This window comes from Meleagris gallopavo, chromosome 4, assembly GCF_905368555.1.
Source record: "Meleagris gallopavo chromosome 4, MGAL_WU_HG_1.1, whole genome shotgun sequence".
Classification (NCBI taxonomy): Eukaryota; Metazoa; Chordata; class Aves; order Galliformes; family Phasianidae; genus Meleagris; species Meleagris gallopavo.
Window position 1 is genome coordinate 26096814 of NC_139407.1, and position 22683 is coordinate 26119496.

The following is a 22683-nucleotide window of genomic DNA, read 5'->3' on the forward strand; positions in this document are numbered from 1 at the left end:
CAAGCTGTAGACAAAAGCAATTATTACTTGACAGCTTAGCAACCCTAACAGTTTGGGAATTGTTACAACATTGTCATCATTTAATGAATCCTATGCTCCAAGTGCTGCTTCCCTCAGCCACCCACTGCTGGCCTGATATCATGATTAGTTAATGCACAAGAACTCCCTCCTGACAAGATCAAGTGATTACATGAGATTACAAGGACCAGGCCCAGTTATCAGCTTGTCACCCTCACCTTGCATTGAGAGGGAAGTCTTTGTGAAGCTGCCTGCCTTCCACACTGGCTACAAGAAACGCATTACTGCAAGCATCCAATCACACGTACCTCTAAGGTTCTGCAAATGCTGGAAGGCAAGAATACTTTTGTGGCAAAAGCAAGGATCTGGCACTACTCCACCAGTTTTCCTTAACTATTCAGCTTACTTAGCACTAGAAGAAGATGGACACAACCAAGTCTTAAGAAACACTTCAAATGATGACCTACACACAAATACTTCATATCCGTACTGTCTGCTCCCTGTTATTCCATTTACCGTTAATTTAGGAATAAGATAGATGCCATTTTACTTGTCCTTAAGATGATTACAGCTCTCCTCATGTCATATCCAGCAGCTACAACACAACTCCCAGATACCCTGCTTCAGCAAAAAGCAGAAAAGGGATCAGCACAACCACAGCACATCCTATTTCCCACTTCTGACATGCCTTCACACACTGACCACAGCAAAGGCAATGCCCATACTACTTCGCAACACTATAAAGCACAGTCAAACTCCAACTGTATTCAGAACTATGTTTGGAAGCAGCTTTTTAAAGGCCACTTCTGCTGTGAGCATGGATGATAAAAGCCAGACAGCAATGAATAATGGCAGTTTGCGTGCAGTCTCTCCCAGTATGATACACTGCCCTTGATTCTCTGCTGTCACAGGAAGCTTAATACCCCTTTTTCATTGCAAAATTCATTCTACAGACCTGCAGAAGATCCAAGCTGAGCCAATGCTGGCACAATTTACAGATAGGTATTTTCAAAATAATTTAATCATCTTTTTTAAAATTCTATTCAAAACAATATCTCTGCAAGCTTACATTCACATTGTGTTCCTCATTGTTTATCCACACATCAAAACTAACTGTGGATAATTGGAAAACATCTCAAAATTGCCAACATCAGCTTTTCCTTTTGGGATACTCAGTCTCTGCCCACAGAATATTGCAAAGCTTTTGCATCCCGTGCACACCTGTGGTCTTACTCCTCTATCACCAAACATATTCAGAAGCACATAACTGCCTATTATCTAATATTTTTGGAAAACAGATCCCTCTGCCTTGAGAACACCTCAGGAAGGTAACTGCACAGTAGCTACACTGCTTATCCATGGTAGGGCAAGGAGCTGGACCTTGCACAGCTGAGGAAAATGAGCTGGGACAGCAAATAATAAGCACCTGTACCTCCCTATACACAACTGTTGTCACCTGCACTCAGCTGTGCACCTGCTGCTCTCAGCACAATCCCTTCACTGATGCTAGGTTGACATTCCTCATGTAGATTCCATCTCCACATCGATACGACCCAAGCTGTGCCCTTTCTGCTCCCAAGTTTCTTGAAAAAGGGAAAAGTATTAGCAGAAATTCCCAGATTTCTGCTACTTCATCATGGGCATTCTGCCTGGCACACACTGCCACTGGGAGACCGATCTCAGTCATTAAGCCTTTCTTTTTTTTTCTTTTCTTTTTTTCTTTTTTTTTTTTTTTTTTTGCCACCATCACCCAACATAACAAATTACTGAAATTGCTGTTCAGAACTTACCCAGTTTTTGTGCCAGGCAAGACATTCCCAGGCACCCACCTGGGGAGCCCTGAGGACATGCTGCTGGTTCCCCACTTGGCAAGGAACACCATGGTGTGTCCTAAGCCATGCTATGCTGCCAGGAGCCTGGAGAAGTACTTAGCACCTGTGACTAACTTTTTCATTTTAAATAAATTAAAAACCCAGGGTCTGCTCCTGTAAGGGGGTGTAAGGTATTTTTTACTGATGTAACAATCATTGTTGCAAACAAAGTAGCCTAAAATGAAAGTGACTGCAGCTTTTTTTTTTTTTTTTTTTTTTTTTTTGAAACAATTCACCACCACTCGGAGAAAGAAACTAAAAACTTTAGCTGTTCTAGCAAACACAGAGTAAGGTATTTATATACATTCGGAAAATGAGTGTAATGCATTTAAGAAAACTGTGCCTAGAGTCAGTGAAATGACAAAAAGTCAGTCGTCTCTCAGGGAAATCAAAGAACTATGAATATTTCTCACAACACCTCTGGGCTGCACTATGCTTATGTTCCTCATTTGCACAGAGCAACAGTAGGCCTAAGACTTCCTCAGGTTGCCTTTCCCTGCTTGCCTTCAGATTCACACTGCTGTCAGCACCTCCAGTTTCTTAGTCTACAGTACCCTAGACACTGTCAAACACTTTTTCATCCCAGCAGTCATGACACACATGTGAGAGGCCTGTACATATACTCATCCAATAACCTCACAGCTTAGGCATCTCCTTTGCTTTCACTGCAAACCAGCAAGACCAAAGCACACAATTACAGAAGCACAGAATGGATTGGGTTAAAAACGACCTTAAATCCCACTCAGTCTCAACTGCCTGCTGAGGGCTAGTTGCCACCCACCAGACAAGGCTGCCCAGGCTTTGAAAGCCTCCAAGGATAGGGCATTCACCCCCATTCTCTTCCTACTGCCCAAAACTGCTCTAAATTTCCAGATCTTTTCCAGGTTCTGCACCTCAAATGGCTTATCCCAGAAACTCTGGTTTTCTTGGCAAGAGCCCACAGAAATGCACTGAATTCATCTGGAAAGCAAGGTGTGCGCTGGGGGCTTCAAAGCATCCTGCAGTCCTACACTTCACAGAGGATGTCAAAAGACTCATCTTGAACGGAGTTGCATTAAAATACATCATCTTCACCTTCAACATTTTCTTTTTAGAGAATCTTTGTTAGCTCTTCCTTTTGAGAGGCTTGCCAAAAAACTGTTTCTTTTCCTGTTCCACCTCCAGCTCAGCTTCACTGCTGCCCCAATCCCAAGCACACCAAAGCCACCTCTGTGTCTCTTTCCAACAGCTCCTTTCCCTCTCTTCTAAACCTCACAAAGAGAAGGGCAAGAATAATGCCTTTCCCTTCTCCAGGTGACACAGCTGCAACCCTAGGGCTCTGCATCAGCAGTCCTCATGGGCAGAGTTTCCAAATTTCAGAGATAACTGTACCCATTAGAAGATCTCCTCCAGAAATGGTTTAGGTCACTAAACACTTCTTTAATGCAATGTCACCTTTGGGTCAGGTGAGACAAGGTGATCACCTTCCTGTACGCATTCTTGCGGTCAACTCTTGCAAAGCAGATGGCCACAGCTTTTTGTTCAGGACTGCCACACACCGCTGCTGGGCACACAGCTCCCAAATCATCTGCGCAGACAGTCAGCAGCCACATCTGCTACTGCATCTTCTCACTGACTGCACACACAGAGGAACTTCATGTGCAACAATTCTTCTCTAGATAGCATTCACCCTATACAAAAAGCCATTATGTTCTTCCTAAATGTGGCACACAGGGGATCTGCTGGACACAGTTCACAGAAGAATATTGATTTTTTTTATTATTATTATTTGCCTTTAGCTACTTTCATTCTCCAGCAGCTTCTTGTTCCGTTGCTGGCATCACCACTGATGGATAAGAATCATATGTACTGTTTTAACATCTCAGAAATTCTTTGGCATTTTGTTGCCTGGTTTAACATTTTTGTTCTATTGTCCAACACCAATCTAAAAGCATCTACACACTGAGACTTGGAGCGCACTGCAAAAAAGCCCCTTTGTTCCTGTACTATCCGCAGAGCAGATCTTCCTGAGCTCCACTGCAAACTGCCTAAGGTTTAAAAAACAGTGGCTACAGTCTTTGATGAAAAAAAAGTTCTGCAAGCCAAACACTGAATTTAATGCCATTTGTAGATGTAGGCTATGTCTCACAAACTGAGCAAGACAATAACACAAGAAAATAATTAGCCTCTGAAGAAAACAGGATGTGAAGCATGGTGGTTAACAGATTAATCAACATCTTCACAGCTCCTTAGGTCCTCCAAGTTCAGTTCTGCCTGTTCCCACCTCTGGGAAATCCCTATCCTACTCCCCAGCCACTCGTTTTGTGCTCTTCCTCCCCCCCGCCTTTTTTTTTTTTTTTTCCCCACTCTACAGTGCTAACGTTTCTAATTCAGGCCTCTCTATCACTTCACTCTCCTTCCCAATGCCCGAGTGCTTACACTTGCCTCTGAATGCCCACAGCAAAACAGTCAGGCTCCACATTGGAACGAGATAGTACAGTTCTGCAGGCACTCATAACCCCTTTCCAAATTCTCCCTGCTCACACTCTGTTACTGCTGTTCTTTGGAACCAAGCAGTAAACAAATACTTTGAACATCACATCAGTATTTTCATCAGGACAGAAGTAACTGAGAGAAGTCCCAATGCTGTCAAAACATGAAAAGCTGCAACAATTTAACCTAGAAGACCTTCATTCTGCTTAATTTAACACTTCACAGAAAATACTACTTGATTTAGCATCATCATTTACTTGCAAATCACCATATCAAGACAGTGCAAGAATACAGCAACATTGTTAGCATAAGCAAAGAGTGGGCATCTTTGTTTTCCTACTTTGTGTTAGCTTGATGCCATCTGAATAGCTTAATTACCTTACAATACTAAATTCTGATTTAGACATAAAACCAGCCCTTGGGGAACTCAGAACAATAGATGTTCTCTTCGCTCAGTCAACAGGTTACATCTTCCCAGGGAAGCAAAGGGACATCAAAATAGTTACTGTTCAGCCATTACACTAAATAGGTTAAAACAATTGCTGCCCTTCACAGATGTTTTCAAAATCAGGTGAAATCTGTTCCTTGCAATCCAACATATCCATGAGAAACATCACCTAACTCAAAGGACCACAATGCACCAATCCTAAAACCCTGCCCCCTAACTGTCTTCATTGGAAGAAGTACTGCATAATAAGATTTGGGACTGTTCTGAGGGGGAAAAAGTCCACATCTCCTCAGCACAAGGTATGTGAACCCCAGCTGCATCTGGCTGAGAGCATCCCAATTTCTCACCTTACAAAAAGATGGGATTCATTCTTGCCCTGGTACAAGCCAGCAGGAAGATAACACACTGTAAACATTTCTCCTTACTGTTGCATTATAAAGTGCTGAAGATTTATTGCACCTTGTACCCCTCACCCCAGTTCAGGGTAACTTAGGCAAAAATAAGGCAATTAACCTTAAGTAAATAAGCCAAAAACTTCAGTAAATCAAAAAGGCTGACACACAGATGCTCTGTATGTTTTATTTTTCAGTTATGGTAGTACCTCTATTTCTCAGATAGCACCAGTTATATAAATGACATTATATAAATACAGAAAGAAAATTAAGACACCTGGAATAACAATCAAACCCAGGAAGCAAAAGGAAAAAGATCTGTTGATATGAGACTAGTTAAATATGACAAATGTTTTATTGCCTAGACTGTGAATGAAATCTAATGCTCGACTTCTTCCAGACTAACTTGGTATGGCTGTTGGTTTGAGAATTCGCTTCAGCAGTTTGCTATTACATGCATCTTGCTAAGGCTCACTTCCACATAGCTTCCCATTGCTGGCAATAGAGCTGAGGACAGAAGAGTCTTGGTAGCATACAGAAAGAAATTCACACATCTCCATTTAAAGGAAATTGAGAGCTTTTGATGAACCTCACTTCTCCCCTCACTTCTTTTGCACCTTGCTGAAGGGGCAGTTGAGAAGACATACCACTGAATCAACCTACAGATGAGAGCCAACACAGCTGAGTGGTCATAGATGAGCCTTCTGAGATCCACAGCCTGGTCTAGTAAATGCCCATATATCAGCCTAATGAAGCATCAGCCTGTTACTTAAATCACAGACTTATGTCTGTTTTCCATCACCTGCCTGACAAACACACTGCAGTAATGCTCAGTTCACATTGGTGGGCTTCCAAAACTCATGCCTGTGTCTACGGAGGTCCTCAGTACTACTTAATCACTTGTGATCATTATTCAGAAGTTAGAAGCACTTGCTTTTTCTTGGAGACACTGCAATTACTCAGAGCAGGAGCCCTTTGTGGGCAGTTGCAGAGGCAATGAAGGATTTTAATGAGTTTTATTCTGCAGCCCAAGCAGTAACAGAGAGCGCTTTTGTTAGTTCAACTTTTGTGCTTTAAGTCTGCTAAAAAGGATGTCCCTCCAGCACTGGACATTAATTTTAGCTGCTTCTGTTAGCATTCAGCCCTCAGCCCCTGTTCTGAGGCTGCCAACACAAATACCACCTGCAATGGCCATTCTCAGGAATTTGTTCTGTATGAAGGGATTTGAAACATGTTTCAGCAAGTAACGGTAGCATGTGGCAACCCAAAGGCCCTAAGCAGCAACACATTCAGGGGGCACTTTTTTCCCCCCACAGCATGGATGTTATACAGTGTGCCTTGATCCACTGTTTTAATGTCTTGGAGTTTGCATAGGATCCAGCTCACTTTTCATCACATACACAGAAGAGCATTTACACATCCCAGCTGCACAAGTCTGAGATCAGAGGATGTGAAAAAATGCTACTAAAAAGTTCTCTAGAGTCAGTCCTTGGTTACTACAGCAACAGCTATGAGAAAATGAGCAAGCACCTAGAATTCCTTGAAATATGATCTGCATTAGATAATACCACAAAATTAAACTTCTGCACATCTTGAGCTCACTAAGTTAGAAGCTAACTAAACCAGCTCCAGATTTGGAGCTGACCAAATTCCCTGAATCTGATCAGGCAGGCTTCAAAGCACATTATGAGTCATTATCTTAAGTGACCTTAGTCAAGATCAGGTAGCTTCTTCTGCTCCTCTCCTCCTAGCAGCTGAAACTTCTAGAGCAGATCACTGGTGTCCTAATGAACGACAGAAGGTATGGACTGTATGGGAGCTTGCAATAACCACTGGCACAATTAGCAATTTAGACCAGCTGTCTTTCAGAAGAGAAGTTGGTGTTAAGAAGATAATCAGCAACAATGACCATAGCATAAGCTCAGGTGTACTTTTAACCAGCAGAAGTCATGAGTCCTCCTTACTCCTCTCCATGCAACCCCATTAACCTGTTAAATACACACTCCTTAGCATTCACCAGAAGAGCACTTGTCATCCAGCAGGAATCAGAGTGAAATGGAAAGAAAAACTCCCTTCTCCTCCTGCTGCAGACCCTGCCACTTGGCAGAGGCTAAAAAAAAAAAAAAGCAGAGGCCAAGATGGTATATACAAGGCTAGAGAAGCAATTACAGACAGGCCAGCTCTCCCAGACATGACCCCAGTAGGGAAGAGCGGCTTTGCCTCAGCTTGCCTCCTATGAAACATACTGAAGCACAAAGGTTTAATTTTGCTTCAGAACTCACAGGATTTCGCACCCTATTGCGAGAAAGACTAGTTGGGCAGTGCAGTGAAAATTTGGGATAAACAGACACATTGGCCACTAAGAACTGAAATGAGGCAGTTGGCTAGTTTACATGTTATTCAAGTGCCTCTCTTTTCCAATCTAGCAACAGCTGCCAGCTAAGTTCAACTGCACAGTTTGTACAACACATGGTACCGCACTTGGGAGCTTAAGCTCTGAATGCACACATGGGTCAGTGGTGCTGTCATTCTCCATTGTTGCCATGAGGGCATTAGTCTTTTTCTATTCTAAAAATATTTTCTAAAAACTAATTTCCCAGCTTGAATTGAGTAAAGATACATAAGTTTGGAAACATTTAGTTGGTTCCCCAAATGGCAGTGGAAAAGGAACTGGGGCTGCAGTGCTCACGCAAGCAGACAGACTCATCTTTTCATTATTCTCCTGACTTTCAGAATTTTATTGGAACAGCAAAAATATGCTAAAATCTAAAATGCATGGAGAATGCTGATGAAGGAGTACTCACCAGCTTTTGGGTAACAAAGAGAACAGCAGCTCTATACAAAGTACAGGACTGAATGCTCCTTGCATTACACTCAACCCTAATAAAACATCTTCAAGGAAGAAGTGAATATCTATCAGCACCATCTAGGGCAAAGCACTGAGTAAGAACTGTCTGAATTTGGCACAGAATACGTACCTCTGTACAGCACTTACTAGTGACACTCCTCTAATTAACACAGGGCTTACTGCTGAATGAGACAACTTTCTCCCTGTTAAAGTTTTTAAGACACCTATTGGACCAAACCCAAGGCCTCCAGAGATTTTCGAAGTAATAAAACGGAACAAAGAACAGCTACTGAAAGTTTAGCTTCACATTTTTGGTCTGAAATAAGCAGAAGAAGGGATTAAAGCCGGAATCTGATCACCTCCAAGCCGAGCATCTCAGTGAATGGGTTTGTAGATATTTGTCTCAGGCCAAGTACAGAAATTCAATCTTGCATATGTGAGAAAAACCTTTCCCAAATAACAGTCATAGCATCAGAAATGCCCTGGTTTCAAAATACACAATCTTACCACACTAAATTCTTTTGTACAAAATTCCCATGAGTATCTACTGACAAGAATACATTACACCTTTAATTGCACTGATTCAAGTCACTGTGGTGAAAAGAAGCATGTGGCCAAATAAATTGCTGAAATCTGCAACAATAAGAGACCAATAAACTTCAAGGCAGACAGGTACTAGAAATAGCATAACTCTCTACTCTCTGCTAAGACTTATCCTTCAGTAGCCACCTCTGCATTCCAAAAGTTTCACTGCCAAAGTTCCAAGAGCCTGCTGTAGTAATAAACCTGTGAAGCCATTCCCAGAAAACACATTAAAAGAAAAAGACCCCAAGCAGTTTTGGAGCTCTCACTTAACTTTCAACATTAAATAGCCAATATGTCCAATTGCAGTGTGAAAGGGGCAACTGTTTAGATAGTTTTACCAGCTACCACGTCAGGTCAGATCTGATTTTCCCAAGCAGAAAACAAGCACAGGAATACAGGAGATTCTGCCACTCAGACCGCATAGAATGCAACTCTTCTCATTTAGTTGAAACTCAGTCTAGTTTCAGTTCAGTCATAGTGTTAAAGAAGTTAATTTCTTGATCTAAAACTTGAGAGATCATATGACCACTGAATGGAAACCAAGAATGACGAGAAAGGAAAAAAATGCACTTGCCCTAAATAGAAAGATGTGTTACATAGAGGCTTCTCTTCCTTCAGCTAAGTGTTTCAAAGGAAAAGTCATCAGGAACACACGGCTAACCCAAAAATCTGTTTCAAGTTTGCATGACGCATACAAAACTGAAATGAACAGCATCTTTCTGCAAAGTTGAAAGCAGTGAAGGAAAAGGAAATATGGGAGAGTTCGTGTTCCTGACAACAGAATGGCAGTGGCATAGAAAGAACAACCAGGTAGGGGCTGCACAGAGCCCAAAACTAGCAGCTGCTCTGCTGCAACCTGCAGCACAGACATACCCAGAAGCAAGTTGCTCACAAGCAGAGCACACTGGAGTAGGGGCAGAACCAGTTAAAAGACGACCTACTCAGACATCTGAAAGTGGAGCCCTTTGCCTGTTCTTTACTTCATATTTTAGCAAAATACAGCAAAGCCAGCTAGCAGCCTTTGGTCAGGACTGCCTCAGAGCATGTTACAGGCATGTTGGCAGCTGACCGTACTCTTACAGAACATCAGGTCACCTGGCTTTTTTAAAAGCCTCATGTAGGATTCAACTGGCTCTCCTCGCATTCCATCCGTGTGTTTAGTTTCTCCTTAAGAGATGGCAGGAGGTCTTTGAGCAAGGCACACAAAGCCAACCAAGCATGCAGAGGTGTTGCTCCACATCATCCTCCTCAGTCACAACCAGAGGAGCTGCAGCTACGCTTCAAGCAGTTTCTATGGAGAATTGTTCTGCCTGCTGTGCTGCTCTTCATATTCACACAAAAGCTGGTTCCTGTGCATTTCCATTGACAAGGATCATGATAAATAAAACTCTCCTTTTCCTTACTGGAAATCCTCTAGATAACAAGCACATAGTCATTTCTTGCAATGCAATGTATAATTCTTGCAAATGCACATACAATTAAGTTTTCCCATATGCTTAGAAACGTTATCTATTCCTTTTTACTTGTAAAAAAGCATGATGTTCAATCTTTCATCATATCAAGTACTCACAGGTTTCCCTTATGGGCAGACTCATTTTAGATTCCTGTAATTATCATATTAATTTCTACTTAATACATTCACTGGAAGCTTTAAAAAAAATGCAACTGAAATTTGTTGGCCGCTTCCTATTAATGCCATTAAATGGAATACGCTGCCAATTTTTCTTCCCTCCACACAAATTGGATTAGATGAAAAGCACGTACTTTGCTGGAAAGCAGTACTTTAAAGTATTCTGTTTGTACATCAGAGAGAATCTTTCCCTTATAGATGGTGGTTACCTGTACTTAAGATTCCAGCAGACAGTTATTCAGTTTCAATTAAAGAGTGACTCACAAAAATCACAGAATCATTAAGGTTAGAAAAGACTGCTAAGATCACCAATTTCAACTCCAACCCATCCCACCATGCCCACTAACCATGTCCCTCAGTGCCACATCTCCATGGCTCTTGAACACCTCCAGGGATAGTGATTCCACCTCTTTTTACTTAGAGGACAAAAACTACAAGCCAAGAAGTTCAAGATGGTATATAAGCTGAATAAGATTAACATCAATTTTCAGGCATACATCAAGCTTTTCCTGGAAGTCATTTTGCAGGTCTTTAAGATCTCTTCACACCTCAAATTCAAGTCCATAAACATGCAGGCCACTGCTGTGGACTGGCAACTAAACAGGTGCCTAAGCCACAAATGCAGTCTAGACCAGGCAAACTTGCCTATTCTTATTCATTTAGACACTTATCAGTGATGCTCCATCCATACAGGTTTGCTTCCAGAAACTCACTTCAGGTAAGACTGAGAGCTACAACAAGAAGGTAACATCTGGAAGCTCGCTGCTGCTACTCTCAAACCACAGAAGTTAACCATGGGCAGAGGGGAAAGCGAGATGTACGTTTTCACTAGCTGCACATAAACAACAGCTGTACTGTGAAGGATACTAAACACTGATTTTTTTTTTTTCCAGCCACCCACGTCAAGCTGGATAGCTGACCTTTAGATCTAGCTTAATATTGGCTTTCTAAAACATAACAGGTAGTCAGGAATAAGGTGACTACCAGAGGCAGCAGGTAAAAATCGACAAGGTAAAATCCAGAAATATGATGTCTTCATATGTTGTGGGCTTGCTCACTTCTTTGTCTCCTGCAACTATATCTATTACTATCCACACCTGCATGTTCTGTAAATGTTCTGCCATCTTAGTCAGATCCTCCAAGATATTTCATGGATATCAGAGCAAAAGGCAACTGCTGTTCTTATCATTAAAATATTTAAAGGGTGAGATTATTGTGTTTGATGATTGACTATAATAGCTGTGTATTTTCCCTCTGTTTTCTTGCACAAGCACTGTGTGCCTGTAGGCAGCTGATACAGATTGGCAGAGAGCTTACCTCACACACAGATAGTTAAATTGAAGCCTATAACAGACTGATACCAAAGTGCTAGTCAATGTACACACATTCTTCAGTAAATGTTGTAGCTGCTTGTAATACTAACAGCATGTTACAGAAAGTCAAGAGAATTTACTGATAGTTTAGATATAAACAGATGGTATTTCTTCTGTTGACTCCTGTCATACAGTCACTCTTAGATTAAAATTTGATATCTCATTTTTCCTCAAATTCAGTTCCATTCACATCTCCATCACTTCCAAACATACAAACGTCACTGTGTAATTTTTAGTACAGACTGGACAAAACCCAAGTCCCAAACACAGAGCAGACTGGTGCGAATTCAGTAGATTCTTGAGAACCATAAGCTGTAATATGCATTTCCTAAATTCACATTAGGGCTAGGAAGATAAACTCACTGGCTCACTCTGTCTACTCCTGCTCAAGTTCTCCTACCCTCTATAAATGCACAGATTATTTCTCAAAATGAGGAACCATAGCTCTGTGTCTGTTTACTAGCACAACCAGCCAAAAAGCAAAATACTAATTTCAATTCAGTTTGGGTGAAAATAAAAAACCCATACACCTCATGAACTCTTCCTTTTTTTTTTTTTTAACATCATTGTCTAAATAATCATATCTGGTAACAAATAAATTATTACTTGTCCTGAACACAAATCCAATAGTATGCTGCTAGTATAAAAGTGATATAATGCTGCTCTCTACCTCCTAACGATATCTTCATACACTGGAAATTGATCCTATCACTTGATGTCTTCTCTTTACATCTCCACTGAAAGCACACCAGGACTCCTAGAAGGTCACAGAAGATAGGTCATTTTCTTACTGAATTGAAGGCAGCAGATCTTTCTATATACTTGGAGGGGAAAAGAGCTTCTATACATGGTATTAAGCTTGGGATGTATTTCAGCAACCAATACTTGTATAATTTGAGACACTAAACGCTATTTGAGTTGGCCCATTCATTTTCCAAGCCTACCAGAAACAAACCTTTTTATCTCTGAGCATCTTCATAAACTACTTCACACTTACATTGTAAACTCAAGCAAACTCTTACCTAACGATATCAACCACTACCAAGCTTATCATCAAAATCAGAAAATCAAAATATCCACCTTCATCTGGCAAAAGGGATGCAGCAAAGTGATAACATCTTCTGAAGTAATGGCAGAAAGATGAAAAAAATTGTGCTCTGTAGTGCTGTAAAATGCTCCATGCAGTACAGCATTGTGTCATCTCTCAAAAAGCAACGACGTCCTCATACGCAAACATGCTGCCAGATGTCAAGTGCTAGGAAGAAGAGCTGTACTTCCCAAAATCCAGGCTGGCTCAAACACTTTTGTTTTGATGGCTGCTTTTCCAACTCTTGATTATCAGAACTATAAGAGATACATTCACTTCCAATAAATTAATTACTCCATAAAACGTTCATACTGATGTATAACATGTAAAAACACCAGATTATTTAGTTAACCTATGCTGTCTGGCATTGTTTTAAGAGGAAACAGTTACCAAGGCTGTCATGTGAAAATGCTGCTTTGAAAGCAGCATAAACAAGTACTTTCTTTGGGAACAATTACCTCAAGTCTGAATATTTTCTTAACACGTGCACCATAATACACGCCGTAAGCTTAATAAAACTGCTGTGGCTTTTACCATATAGGAAGCTGGATTAACGAGTTCTACATCTCTCAAGTCACTGTTAAAATCCACATAAGCATAAACCATCAAAAATGTAATAGACAAAGATATGAGTGCGATATATATTCAAACATCTACACAGACATAATTCACAGAGTATTTTCTAAAGTCACAGATGGGGATGATCAACAACTACCACACTGCTGAAGGTGCTAGTACAAGATTTCTCAATTTATTATCAGAGGGGCTCAGACTTGCCCTGGGCTAAGAGGCAAAAGTTATTTACTCTGTTCTTATGGCACTCTAGAGATAGACAGTCCTAAAGCATGCCTGTCAGAAAGCTAAATCAGTAAGAAAGTAGATGAACATTAAGGAGCAGTAAATTACCACAACAGAACTAGGTAGCAAACAAGTCTAATCTACACTACAGATGGCAAGGTATCTAGGCTACAGTCTTATGGGATTTCCTATCTGTAAAGACACAAAGTAGAAATACTCCAATATTTTAAATAGCAAAAAAATACCCAGTACCTTTAAAAAGGCAGCTTATCCATATGCCTCAGGTAAGTATATCATACTGATTTTTGCCACTCAAGCTTCATTTGGACTATTTCCCTTTAAAAATGCTATAATGAGAAAACCTGACTGGGAAAAAAACTTTAGAGATCATATGGGGAACCATGTAACTGCCAAGGCCTGACTCTGCATTCACAGTAAACAAAACCTCAAGTTGTATGGAGTCCAAGACAGAGAGGTTTCTTAAAACGTGACAACTCCACTTATGTTAACCTTAGGACTGTCACTTACCAGTGGCTTGATTTCATCTTCATCTTTGAAATAATAAAGCTGGTCCCCTTTGAGAACAAACCAGCGTGTGTGCCAGGTCTTGACGAAGCCTCCTTGCTTTCGCAGCCATCCACACTTGATTGTGCCATGCCGCCCTTGGCTTGCTGGGGGCATCTCCACAGAGCCATTGTGTTCGTCCATACTGGGTCTGAGCAATTCTCCTGCCCAGAAGAGGAAAAGGGAAAAAAAGTCAGATCACAAGTCAAGCAGTAACCTGTTCATTTTCTACAAAACTAGAAAACGATCAGGCCCTGACTGGCATCCACCAGCTGGGAGAGTACTACTCAGCTACAAGAGACTGTAATAATAATGAAATTAGTTGTTACAAAAAACAGGAAAGAGGCAAAAGATTTTTTCAGCTAATGCAAGATATCTTCATTGGCACTGAAGAAGAAATCAGCTTTCTTCTCAAAATTAGTACTGCTGGATTATGGGCAGTAAGAAGCAATGAATTGACAGTACATCTTCATACTAAAGAAGGTAGGATCTACTACCCACACCTTATTCAGCATTATCTGACATATCTCTATCAGATAATCCAGCTTTTTTTTTTTTTAATAAAGTAATGAAGTTAGTCTCCTGGTATGGTGGACAGTAAATAATTAGATATCTCATCACATAACCAATCCCCTAACTGGAATTTATCACATAGAATCAGTTAGAATGGAAAAAGACCTCTAAGATCACCAAGCCCAATCATTATCCTAGCACTACCAAAATGATTATCTTGGACTACATGGTGCTCCTTGCTGCATCCCTGCAGAAAACCCAAGCCAGCTTGACCTATTGCTGCCACTTAGGCCAGCCTCTAGGCAGAACCAAAAGAAAATCTTAAGTAATTACTTGTCTTAGTGCAGCGTTAAGGAAACTAGGTCCCCCAGACCACAAACAGGAATGTGACCACCAAAGTTACAATTAACTTACCACTTGGGTGAAAGGTTTTTCTGTTTCATTCCACAAACACATTGCACTAGTACTAACATCAGTACATGAGCTAAGTATTTGTATTTTAGCTAGACAAGCAAAGTGTTAATTGACCTATATCTCCTTGTTGATAAAATATACCAAAGTATTTCTATAATACTAAAACAAACAAGGTGCAGGATAGACAACTTTCTACAAGCATTAAGTTCTCACACGTGGGAGTAAGATTTCCATTAAACTAATGTGATATTCTATACTTCAACACTTTCCGTACAAACGACCATATTATTTCTTTTATCAGTGAAATGATTCTCTTCAGTAGCTAGTTCCAGCCACCCAACACATTTTTGTTACACATTATTATATTTAGACATGAGACTAAGTTTATTTGTTGTTTTCCATATCTTTCCTTTCAGAATCTGCCTACTACCAACCAGACTGAATCAGAAATTCCAGCAGCTGGCTCACTTTCACTAGTTGTTTTTACAGCTGCTTCAACACCAAGATCATAAAAATAAATTGCAGTAATATCAGGGTGCTGGCACCAACACAGAGAACAACAAGGTGCAAACAGTATGTAAATAACATATGACAAAGTGTGGAATTATACCAATGTACTCCAAAGCCCTCTCACTCTCATAAGATGAGGTAGAAAGTCATACATTTTCAAGCACTAAACGAGTATATTCCTCATGCTCATCTTCTGAGCAGGAAATGCAACTTGCACTTTCTGCCAGAATAAATTCTATATACTTGGCCAGCCTCCAGCTTAGGTAATGACCAGAGTCAAAGAAATCCTACACAATCCATTCACTCGTGGCTGGCTGTGAGCAACATTCTCAGGCTTGCCTGAACATTGAGAGAGCAAATTAAAAATACAAGGAACATTCCAGCCTCAGCCCTTCTCACTGCACTGGCTCAAAGATCAGTATCAGTACCAACTTTCTCCATGCTCCAAGCAGAAAGGCTGTGCTGGTGCCATGCACAAAGAGCAGGAAAGCACTTCTCAGCTACTGCTCACTTGATACTTGAAACATGGAATTGGGCAGCTCCCACCGAATCTCAGCCCTTTGCCAGGAAATTGTTGGAAAAGTCATTAAAACACAACAAATCCAGTTACATTGAATAGTCACAGGACTGTAACAAGATACATTTGGCAGGAAACGCTGGTTTGCTCTACGATCTTATTCTCTCTGAAATTTCTCATGGCCTAGAGAACACATTTACAGCATGCGAAGTTGCACCAGCTTTCCCTTCCAGTGACCCATCTCCACCCTTGCCATCCAACCACACACTGTATCTTTACAGGCCAAGGTCAATCTGGACCCAAACAAATCAAGGTGAGAAGCCCCAGAGCACTGGCCCAACACAGTTCTGCTCCCCTGCTAGCAAACACCACAAGTTTGCACAGAAGTTACTTCTCCACACCAGGGGCATTGAGAGATATCCTGCAAAAGGCTCAGATTTTCCATCAACAGCAGACTCGGTTTTTTGATGAATAATATCTGCCATCTAAATATGCACACATTTGTATGCCAAAATCATAAAAGTCTTTATGTCGCAAGCATGCTATATACAACTAGGTTTCAATATTTCAACATTTAAATGAGATATAGATAATTTTCCAAGCAGTGTCTTATTTTGGGTTCCTTTCTGCTTATTTCCCCTGAGCTGCATAAGCAAAGTGTCTAAGTTTAAGGTTCTCAGCTTCTTTCAGATACAGAGCACTGCCTCCAAGCACAGAATTTCCTTTTGATTCCTCTTTGTTTGGTCTGCCTGAATAAAAACTTTTTAATACTGTTGAGTGAAGACATTGTCAGCAGTTATCCTGCACTACATCTGAAGACATCTGTATCTCTGAGGCAACGTGGGACACATTTGTGAGCAGCTGCTGCAGACAGCAAAAGATTGTCCTACTTCTCCCTATCAGTGCGCTTCAAGCCAGGCACTATTCATCAGTTGTGTACACGAAAGGAAAACACATGCCAAAGAGGTTAAAAAATACTCAAAGAGAAGAATTGACATTCCACTACTGCTTAGCAACCATTTTTACACTGCAAGGAGAGTTTCACAAGTTCTGTTACAGCAAGGACAGATTTTGAAGCATTCCTACCTTGTACTTAATTCAAAAGCTGTGGCTGTGCACTTGCCAGTGGCTCTCCAAACACCTTTGGAACGCACATTATACTTTTATCCTGTGGGCTTCCTGAGACATCTGAGAGCCTTTTGTAGCAGCCCTAATCATAGAATCAGGCCACTCTGAATTCCTCATTCTTATGTTTGTCTTATCAGGGATAGGTTGAAGATATTTTGCTTGAAATAATTCACTTCCAAGGCCTACATAATTAATTCTTCAGCAAGACAAAATCATGAAAGCTGTGTCAGATTAGAGAAGACCTAATCCACAGTCCAATGAAGCCAATGGAAAGACATCATTTCTCAGTGCATTTGGGGATCGGTCCCAAAGAGAAGGAGCCAATACTTTTGCCAAGATGTTGAGCTCATGTCAAATATAACACTTCAGTACCTAGGTTGAATTCAGCATACAAACTTTTCTAAGTATGCAATTTACTTACACAGATCCAAGCACAACTATAAAAAGCACAAATAAAAGGGCAGTAGAGAATTTTAAAAGACTCTTTGATTGCATTCAAATATTACCAAATTACAATTAATATCAGTTGCCAAATTCTCTTAGGATTCTTAGGGGAATGGTACCTGAAAACATCAATTTCTGTGTGCATATATAAGCTTCTGTGGTTATGGTGGGTGTTGGCTCAGATACACACAGTATAAGCCACATAAATGAGATCTGGACATCAGCAAGCCTCTGTCAACATCCATGGTGCCAGCAGCATCCATTCCACGAACGTGCGTAAGAACTTCTTTACGGTGAGGGTGACAGAGCACTGGAACAGGCTGCCCAGGGAGGTTGTGGAGTCTCCTTCTCTGGAGATATTCAAGTCTCGCCTGGACGCCTACCTGTGCGACCTGGTGTAGGGAACCTGCTTTGGCAGGGGGGTTGGTCTCGATGATCTCTAGAGGTCCCTTCCAACCCCTACAATTCTGTGATTCTGTGAATCTAGTCACTGAGAGACATCAAATAAACTCACATTAAAGGAATCACGTAATGGATCAGAATATCAAGAAACACGTGCCATAATATATTCAGGACAGCACTCATCCAAAGCTGGTGGACAGGAAGCTTGAGTGTGCCAGATGTCTACCGGTGCTGCTGAAATGCAAAGTAAAGGTAGTGCCTACGTATTAAGCATGGCCTTTGATACAGAATTCTAGTAAATGAAGATCTGATGAATCAGAACCTCTTGCCACTCATTTTATGTCCTTTCTGCAGCTAGCACTGAAGGGAGCTCTGAATCACTCCTAAATGCATAATTTCTCTACTTGCCAAAATGTATTTCTTCTCCACAGAGCAGCAAAGTCATATTGGTTTCCTTGCTAGAGAGTGTATTTTGGTAACTTGATTATGTCTTTCCAGGTGTCCCCAAAATCTGTCAGTTCCTGCTACATGCAGCAAAGCAATTGCTGCAGCTCAGTGACTACAGCTTAGTACCATAATGTACTTTGGGCAGTTGTTCCAAGGTTAATTTCTATTGTTTTAAAGCAATCTTCAGATAGACAATATTTATCCTTCCGCCACTTCTGCAGTAGCAGGAGGCACAACAAAGCTGTACAGCTAAAAGCCCTCTGTCTGTTACACTCCTCTGACAACCATAAGCAACTCTGTTCTTTCCACCTCCTAATCCAGCTGACTATTTCTGAGTTAAGATGGACTCCACTTCTTAGTCATATTGAAGACTTGGAAAACTGTCACATATTTGTGTACAGTTGGTCTAGCTATCTCTTCCCAAGTGCAGATGGCCTGAAATAGTCTGATTTAGCAGCAATTGCACACCACTAAGAAGAGTTTTGAAAGCTTACAGAGCAAGTTGTAAGGATAACACCATCTGTGTCACATTTCTGCAGGTTACTTATTATGCATACTGTCAGGCTTTTCCTCACTTTGGAGCATACAGCTGCAAGACAAGGCTGATGCTGCCGGTGTGACAGAGGAAGCGAAGGTATGAAGGAAGCAGAGTGGTCACACGTTACAGGTTTCTACCTGGGCTTCCACTTCAGGCTTGTTCTGTATAAGTGCTTACACTACAGAGAAATTCATACTGCAAGATATCTGTTACAATCTGAAAAAGCAGACAAAACAGAATAGATAGAGAAGAACTTCTGGTAGCTGAAGGGTCAATTGATGTAAGACAGGCAGAGAACTGCAGAACAGTTGGCAAGTCTCAGGCTGAAATGCTGAGCAGCAAAAAGGTCAGAGAGCAAGTCAAAGGCAGCATCTGGAAGAGCAAAAAGATCTTCCAGCTCCCAGATGTCACTCCCAGCTAATGAGCTACACTGCCTCCAAGCATCTGACACTGAAAAACCCCAAATCTTGTTTACAGCTTCATACTTTACATAGAGAGTGATCACAAGGACAGCTTAAAAACAACATAATTCACAGATGCCACTGGTGAATACTTCAGCATTTACAGCATCGTCTTACAAAAAGGAATTGATTAAGAGATCGGTCCAAACATGATTCTAGTACATAATCCTTCAAAGTATAAAAAAAATCTCTGGCACTACTCTTTGTTCTCAAAGACTGACAGCCAAAAGCATCTGGATATGGAAGTCAGCAAGCTCTCAGACCGCAATGTGGCTGCATGCTCTGCTAGGAAATCCAACACAACTTTCCATGCTGTCCTTCTACTCTCACAGCATTTGGAGCTTCCTTTGTTTCTTGTAAAACTGACCAAGATAATTAAGATGTTGCAAATTACATTTGCTAAGTATGCAAGCAGGGGAAAAAAAAAAAAAAAAAACACACCATGGTTTAGTTTGTTAACAGCAGCAGCAACCTCCTCCCAGATCCACTGCAATTGACTGCTTCCTCAATGCTTTCAACTTACTTGCTCCTTAGCAAAAAGCTGAATGTCAAGTAAATGTTACTCCCCTTTTGCATGAAGCATGCTCTACAACTAGGTAGAGAAAATTCCCCTGTAATCACCAGGTCCCCTTCGCAACTGCACCAGCAGCATCCCAAGAACAGCGCTAGGGGCACATGTCTGGAGGTACATCATGTGCAGCATGCCTGCAAGCAAGCATGCTGACAGCAGAGAAGCCACCATGGACTGTATGCAGGTAGCAAGCACCCATCCTCTTTTGCAGCATGGTCTCAGAACCACAAATTCAGTAAAGTCAGAATCAAAGGCTCAGGCTTGGCACACTCAGGAGTGCAGCCCCTTCCATTCCTACTCACTTCAGCAGCAGAGCTAATGTTTATATTCTTCCTGCATGCCAGCCTCAGCAGGACCTAAACTTAATATAGATTTACTTTTGAGCAGGAATCACTACAGCTCTAACACTTTTCAGAAATGTTTTATGTAAATGGTAATTGCCTCTGTCACTTGAAAACATTAACCATACTGATGAATTTCCACACTACAGAACTGGAGATAATACAGTCAACATTTTTAAAAGCATATGTATGTCTTTCCATGGAGAGTGCCAACACAAAATAAGCACCAGTACTTTCTAGTTGGTATTTCCACCTTCAGCCCGGGAAAGCATTAATGCATACTTACCAAGTTAACATTTCACTTCTTTAAAACCAATTTTGCAGTAGAAACACAGAGTCCAAAATCCTTTATATACTGCAGAAAGCAGTACCAACTCTCATACCCTCTACACTGTTTCAGTTAAAAAAAAAAAAAAAAAGATGCTGCAGTGCTACTGCTGTGGCACTGCCCCTTCCAGTAAAGCTCCCTGCTCACAGTATCCGTATCTTCATTAACATTTGGACAATGATCTTTGAGGTCTCTTCCAACCTGACTGATTCTGTGGTTCCTAAGCCAGCCTCAGGACACACGGCCTTGACTCTCAAAGTCAAGTAGGTTGCAAAAAGAAAAGTGGTTGCATTAAACCCCAGACAGACACAAACACAGCAGGCCCTGAATCTGCAGGAGTGGACCTTCATTTTTACGTAGTATAATTTGTTCAGCACCTCCTTTAAGAGTGGTGAGCTATCCGGGGGACATAAGGTCCCCCCTGCTGTGAATAACAGCTCATCAACAGCATAAAACAACATTAAGCACAAAGTAGCATGATCTACCTTCTATTACCAACTCCCTTTACAGCAGGGAGAACCTGTTCTTTTTAAGTCTTGATCTGTACAGCAGAGTATCAGCATGCCCAAGGGGAAGGAGGTTATGAAGCACATCCAGAGGGCCTTGCTATTTCACATTGCTGTAGTCAAAGCAACCAGGAACCTATATCCTAGCTCTCACTGCAGAGCAATTGCACTCTAGGATTTTTAGTGCCATGTACGTACCGCTGAGAGCTGCTATCTCATCTTTCCCATCTCTTTGGTGGTCACTGTTGAAGAAAAACAGGACCAAGCCAAATTCCTTTCACAGAATAAATAATGAGGTTTTCTGTCTCTCATCTATTACAAATATCAAAACTGTCATTGCAAAAATATTTTTTTTGGAAGATCACGTTTTTTCACACCTGCAACCTTTATGCTATCTGTAATATGTACCAATGCCATCCTGCACTTCAAAAGCAATGTGTTTATCAGTGCAGGATACCACCAGAAGTTTAAATCAGTGCCCCACAAATTCAAGCAGCTCCCTTACTCGCCTAAGCACATAAATTGAGAATTTGTTTTTGTAAAATACAATGCATTTTGGAAAGTATGAATTCTGTGAGGTGACTACTAAGCGCCATCATCAGCCCCACAGATCATTCCATAAACCAATCTAGTGCAGTAGAGTTGGGTGAAAGTTTCAGGTTTGACTTCCTCTACTTTAAAACTGTATGTTATGTGCAAGTTTTCCCACAGAACTGTATAACCAGCCTTTAGAACAGAAAGCAGAAATGCCAGTGTAAGGGATTTTAACTCAAAAACCTTCATCCTGAGCAGCACTCTGCAGGCACTGGATTGTGGTAAGCTCATGATTTCAGAGAGAACACCAGAGAAGGAAGGAGGGAAGGCACACCAATTGTGCACATGTGGGCACACACATTTCAGGGGGTCCTAAACTCTCCAGACTAGCAATAGCTTCAAGTACTGAGTGTCTGGAATGCATCTTATACTTCACTGAAAACTTACACTAATGAAAAAAATACTACGTATTACAAAGCAATACAGTCTCACTGATAACAGATTGTTTGCTACCATTTTTTATCCTCTGAATACTTATTTTTCATTCTGCTGTTCCTCCAAGTTAGAAAGTAAAATATCCTGGTAGCAAGTCTGTAGAAGACAATTCTGTTTATGAAAATTGTCTTGATTATACCAGCTTGAATTGCATCTTACTTAACTTTAAAAACCAAGTTTTATCAGAATAGATACAAGCTTGAGTAAGATTTTTCAGTGTATCTCCCAATAGACATAGTGGTTCAAGACTGTACTTAGTCTTTCATGAATGCAAAAATGTAAGCTGACTTTTTCTGAAGCTAGACCAACTGGTGAAAACACTGGAAAAAATTGGAACAACTGCATTTTCCAGAAAAATAGACACTGGTACTTGACTTGTGAAGCTGCAGAACAGGCGTCCTTTACTTCTTCACTTTTCTATTTTTGTTACTTTACAGTCTTGTCTCTT

General features: G+C 41.0%; 1 protein-coding gene across 4 annotated transcripts in view; it reads right to left on the bottom strand.

The window, feature by feature from the left end:
* Positions 1 to 22683, bottom strand: part of ARHGAP24 (Rho GTPase activating protein 24) — a 193763-nt gene that overhangs the window by 116815 nt on the left and 54265 nt on the right. For all 4 annotated transcript variants that reach the window (XM_085222545.1, XM_085222543.1, XM_085222544.1 and 1 more), the window contains exon 2: positions 14051 to 14250. In XM_085222545.1, coding sequence (XP_085078671.1) covers positions 14051 to 14230 — 180 coding nt within the window. In that variant the 5' untranslated portion in view covers positions 14231 to 14250. The remainder of the gene's footprint in view (positions 1 to 14050; positions 14251 to 22683) is intronic.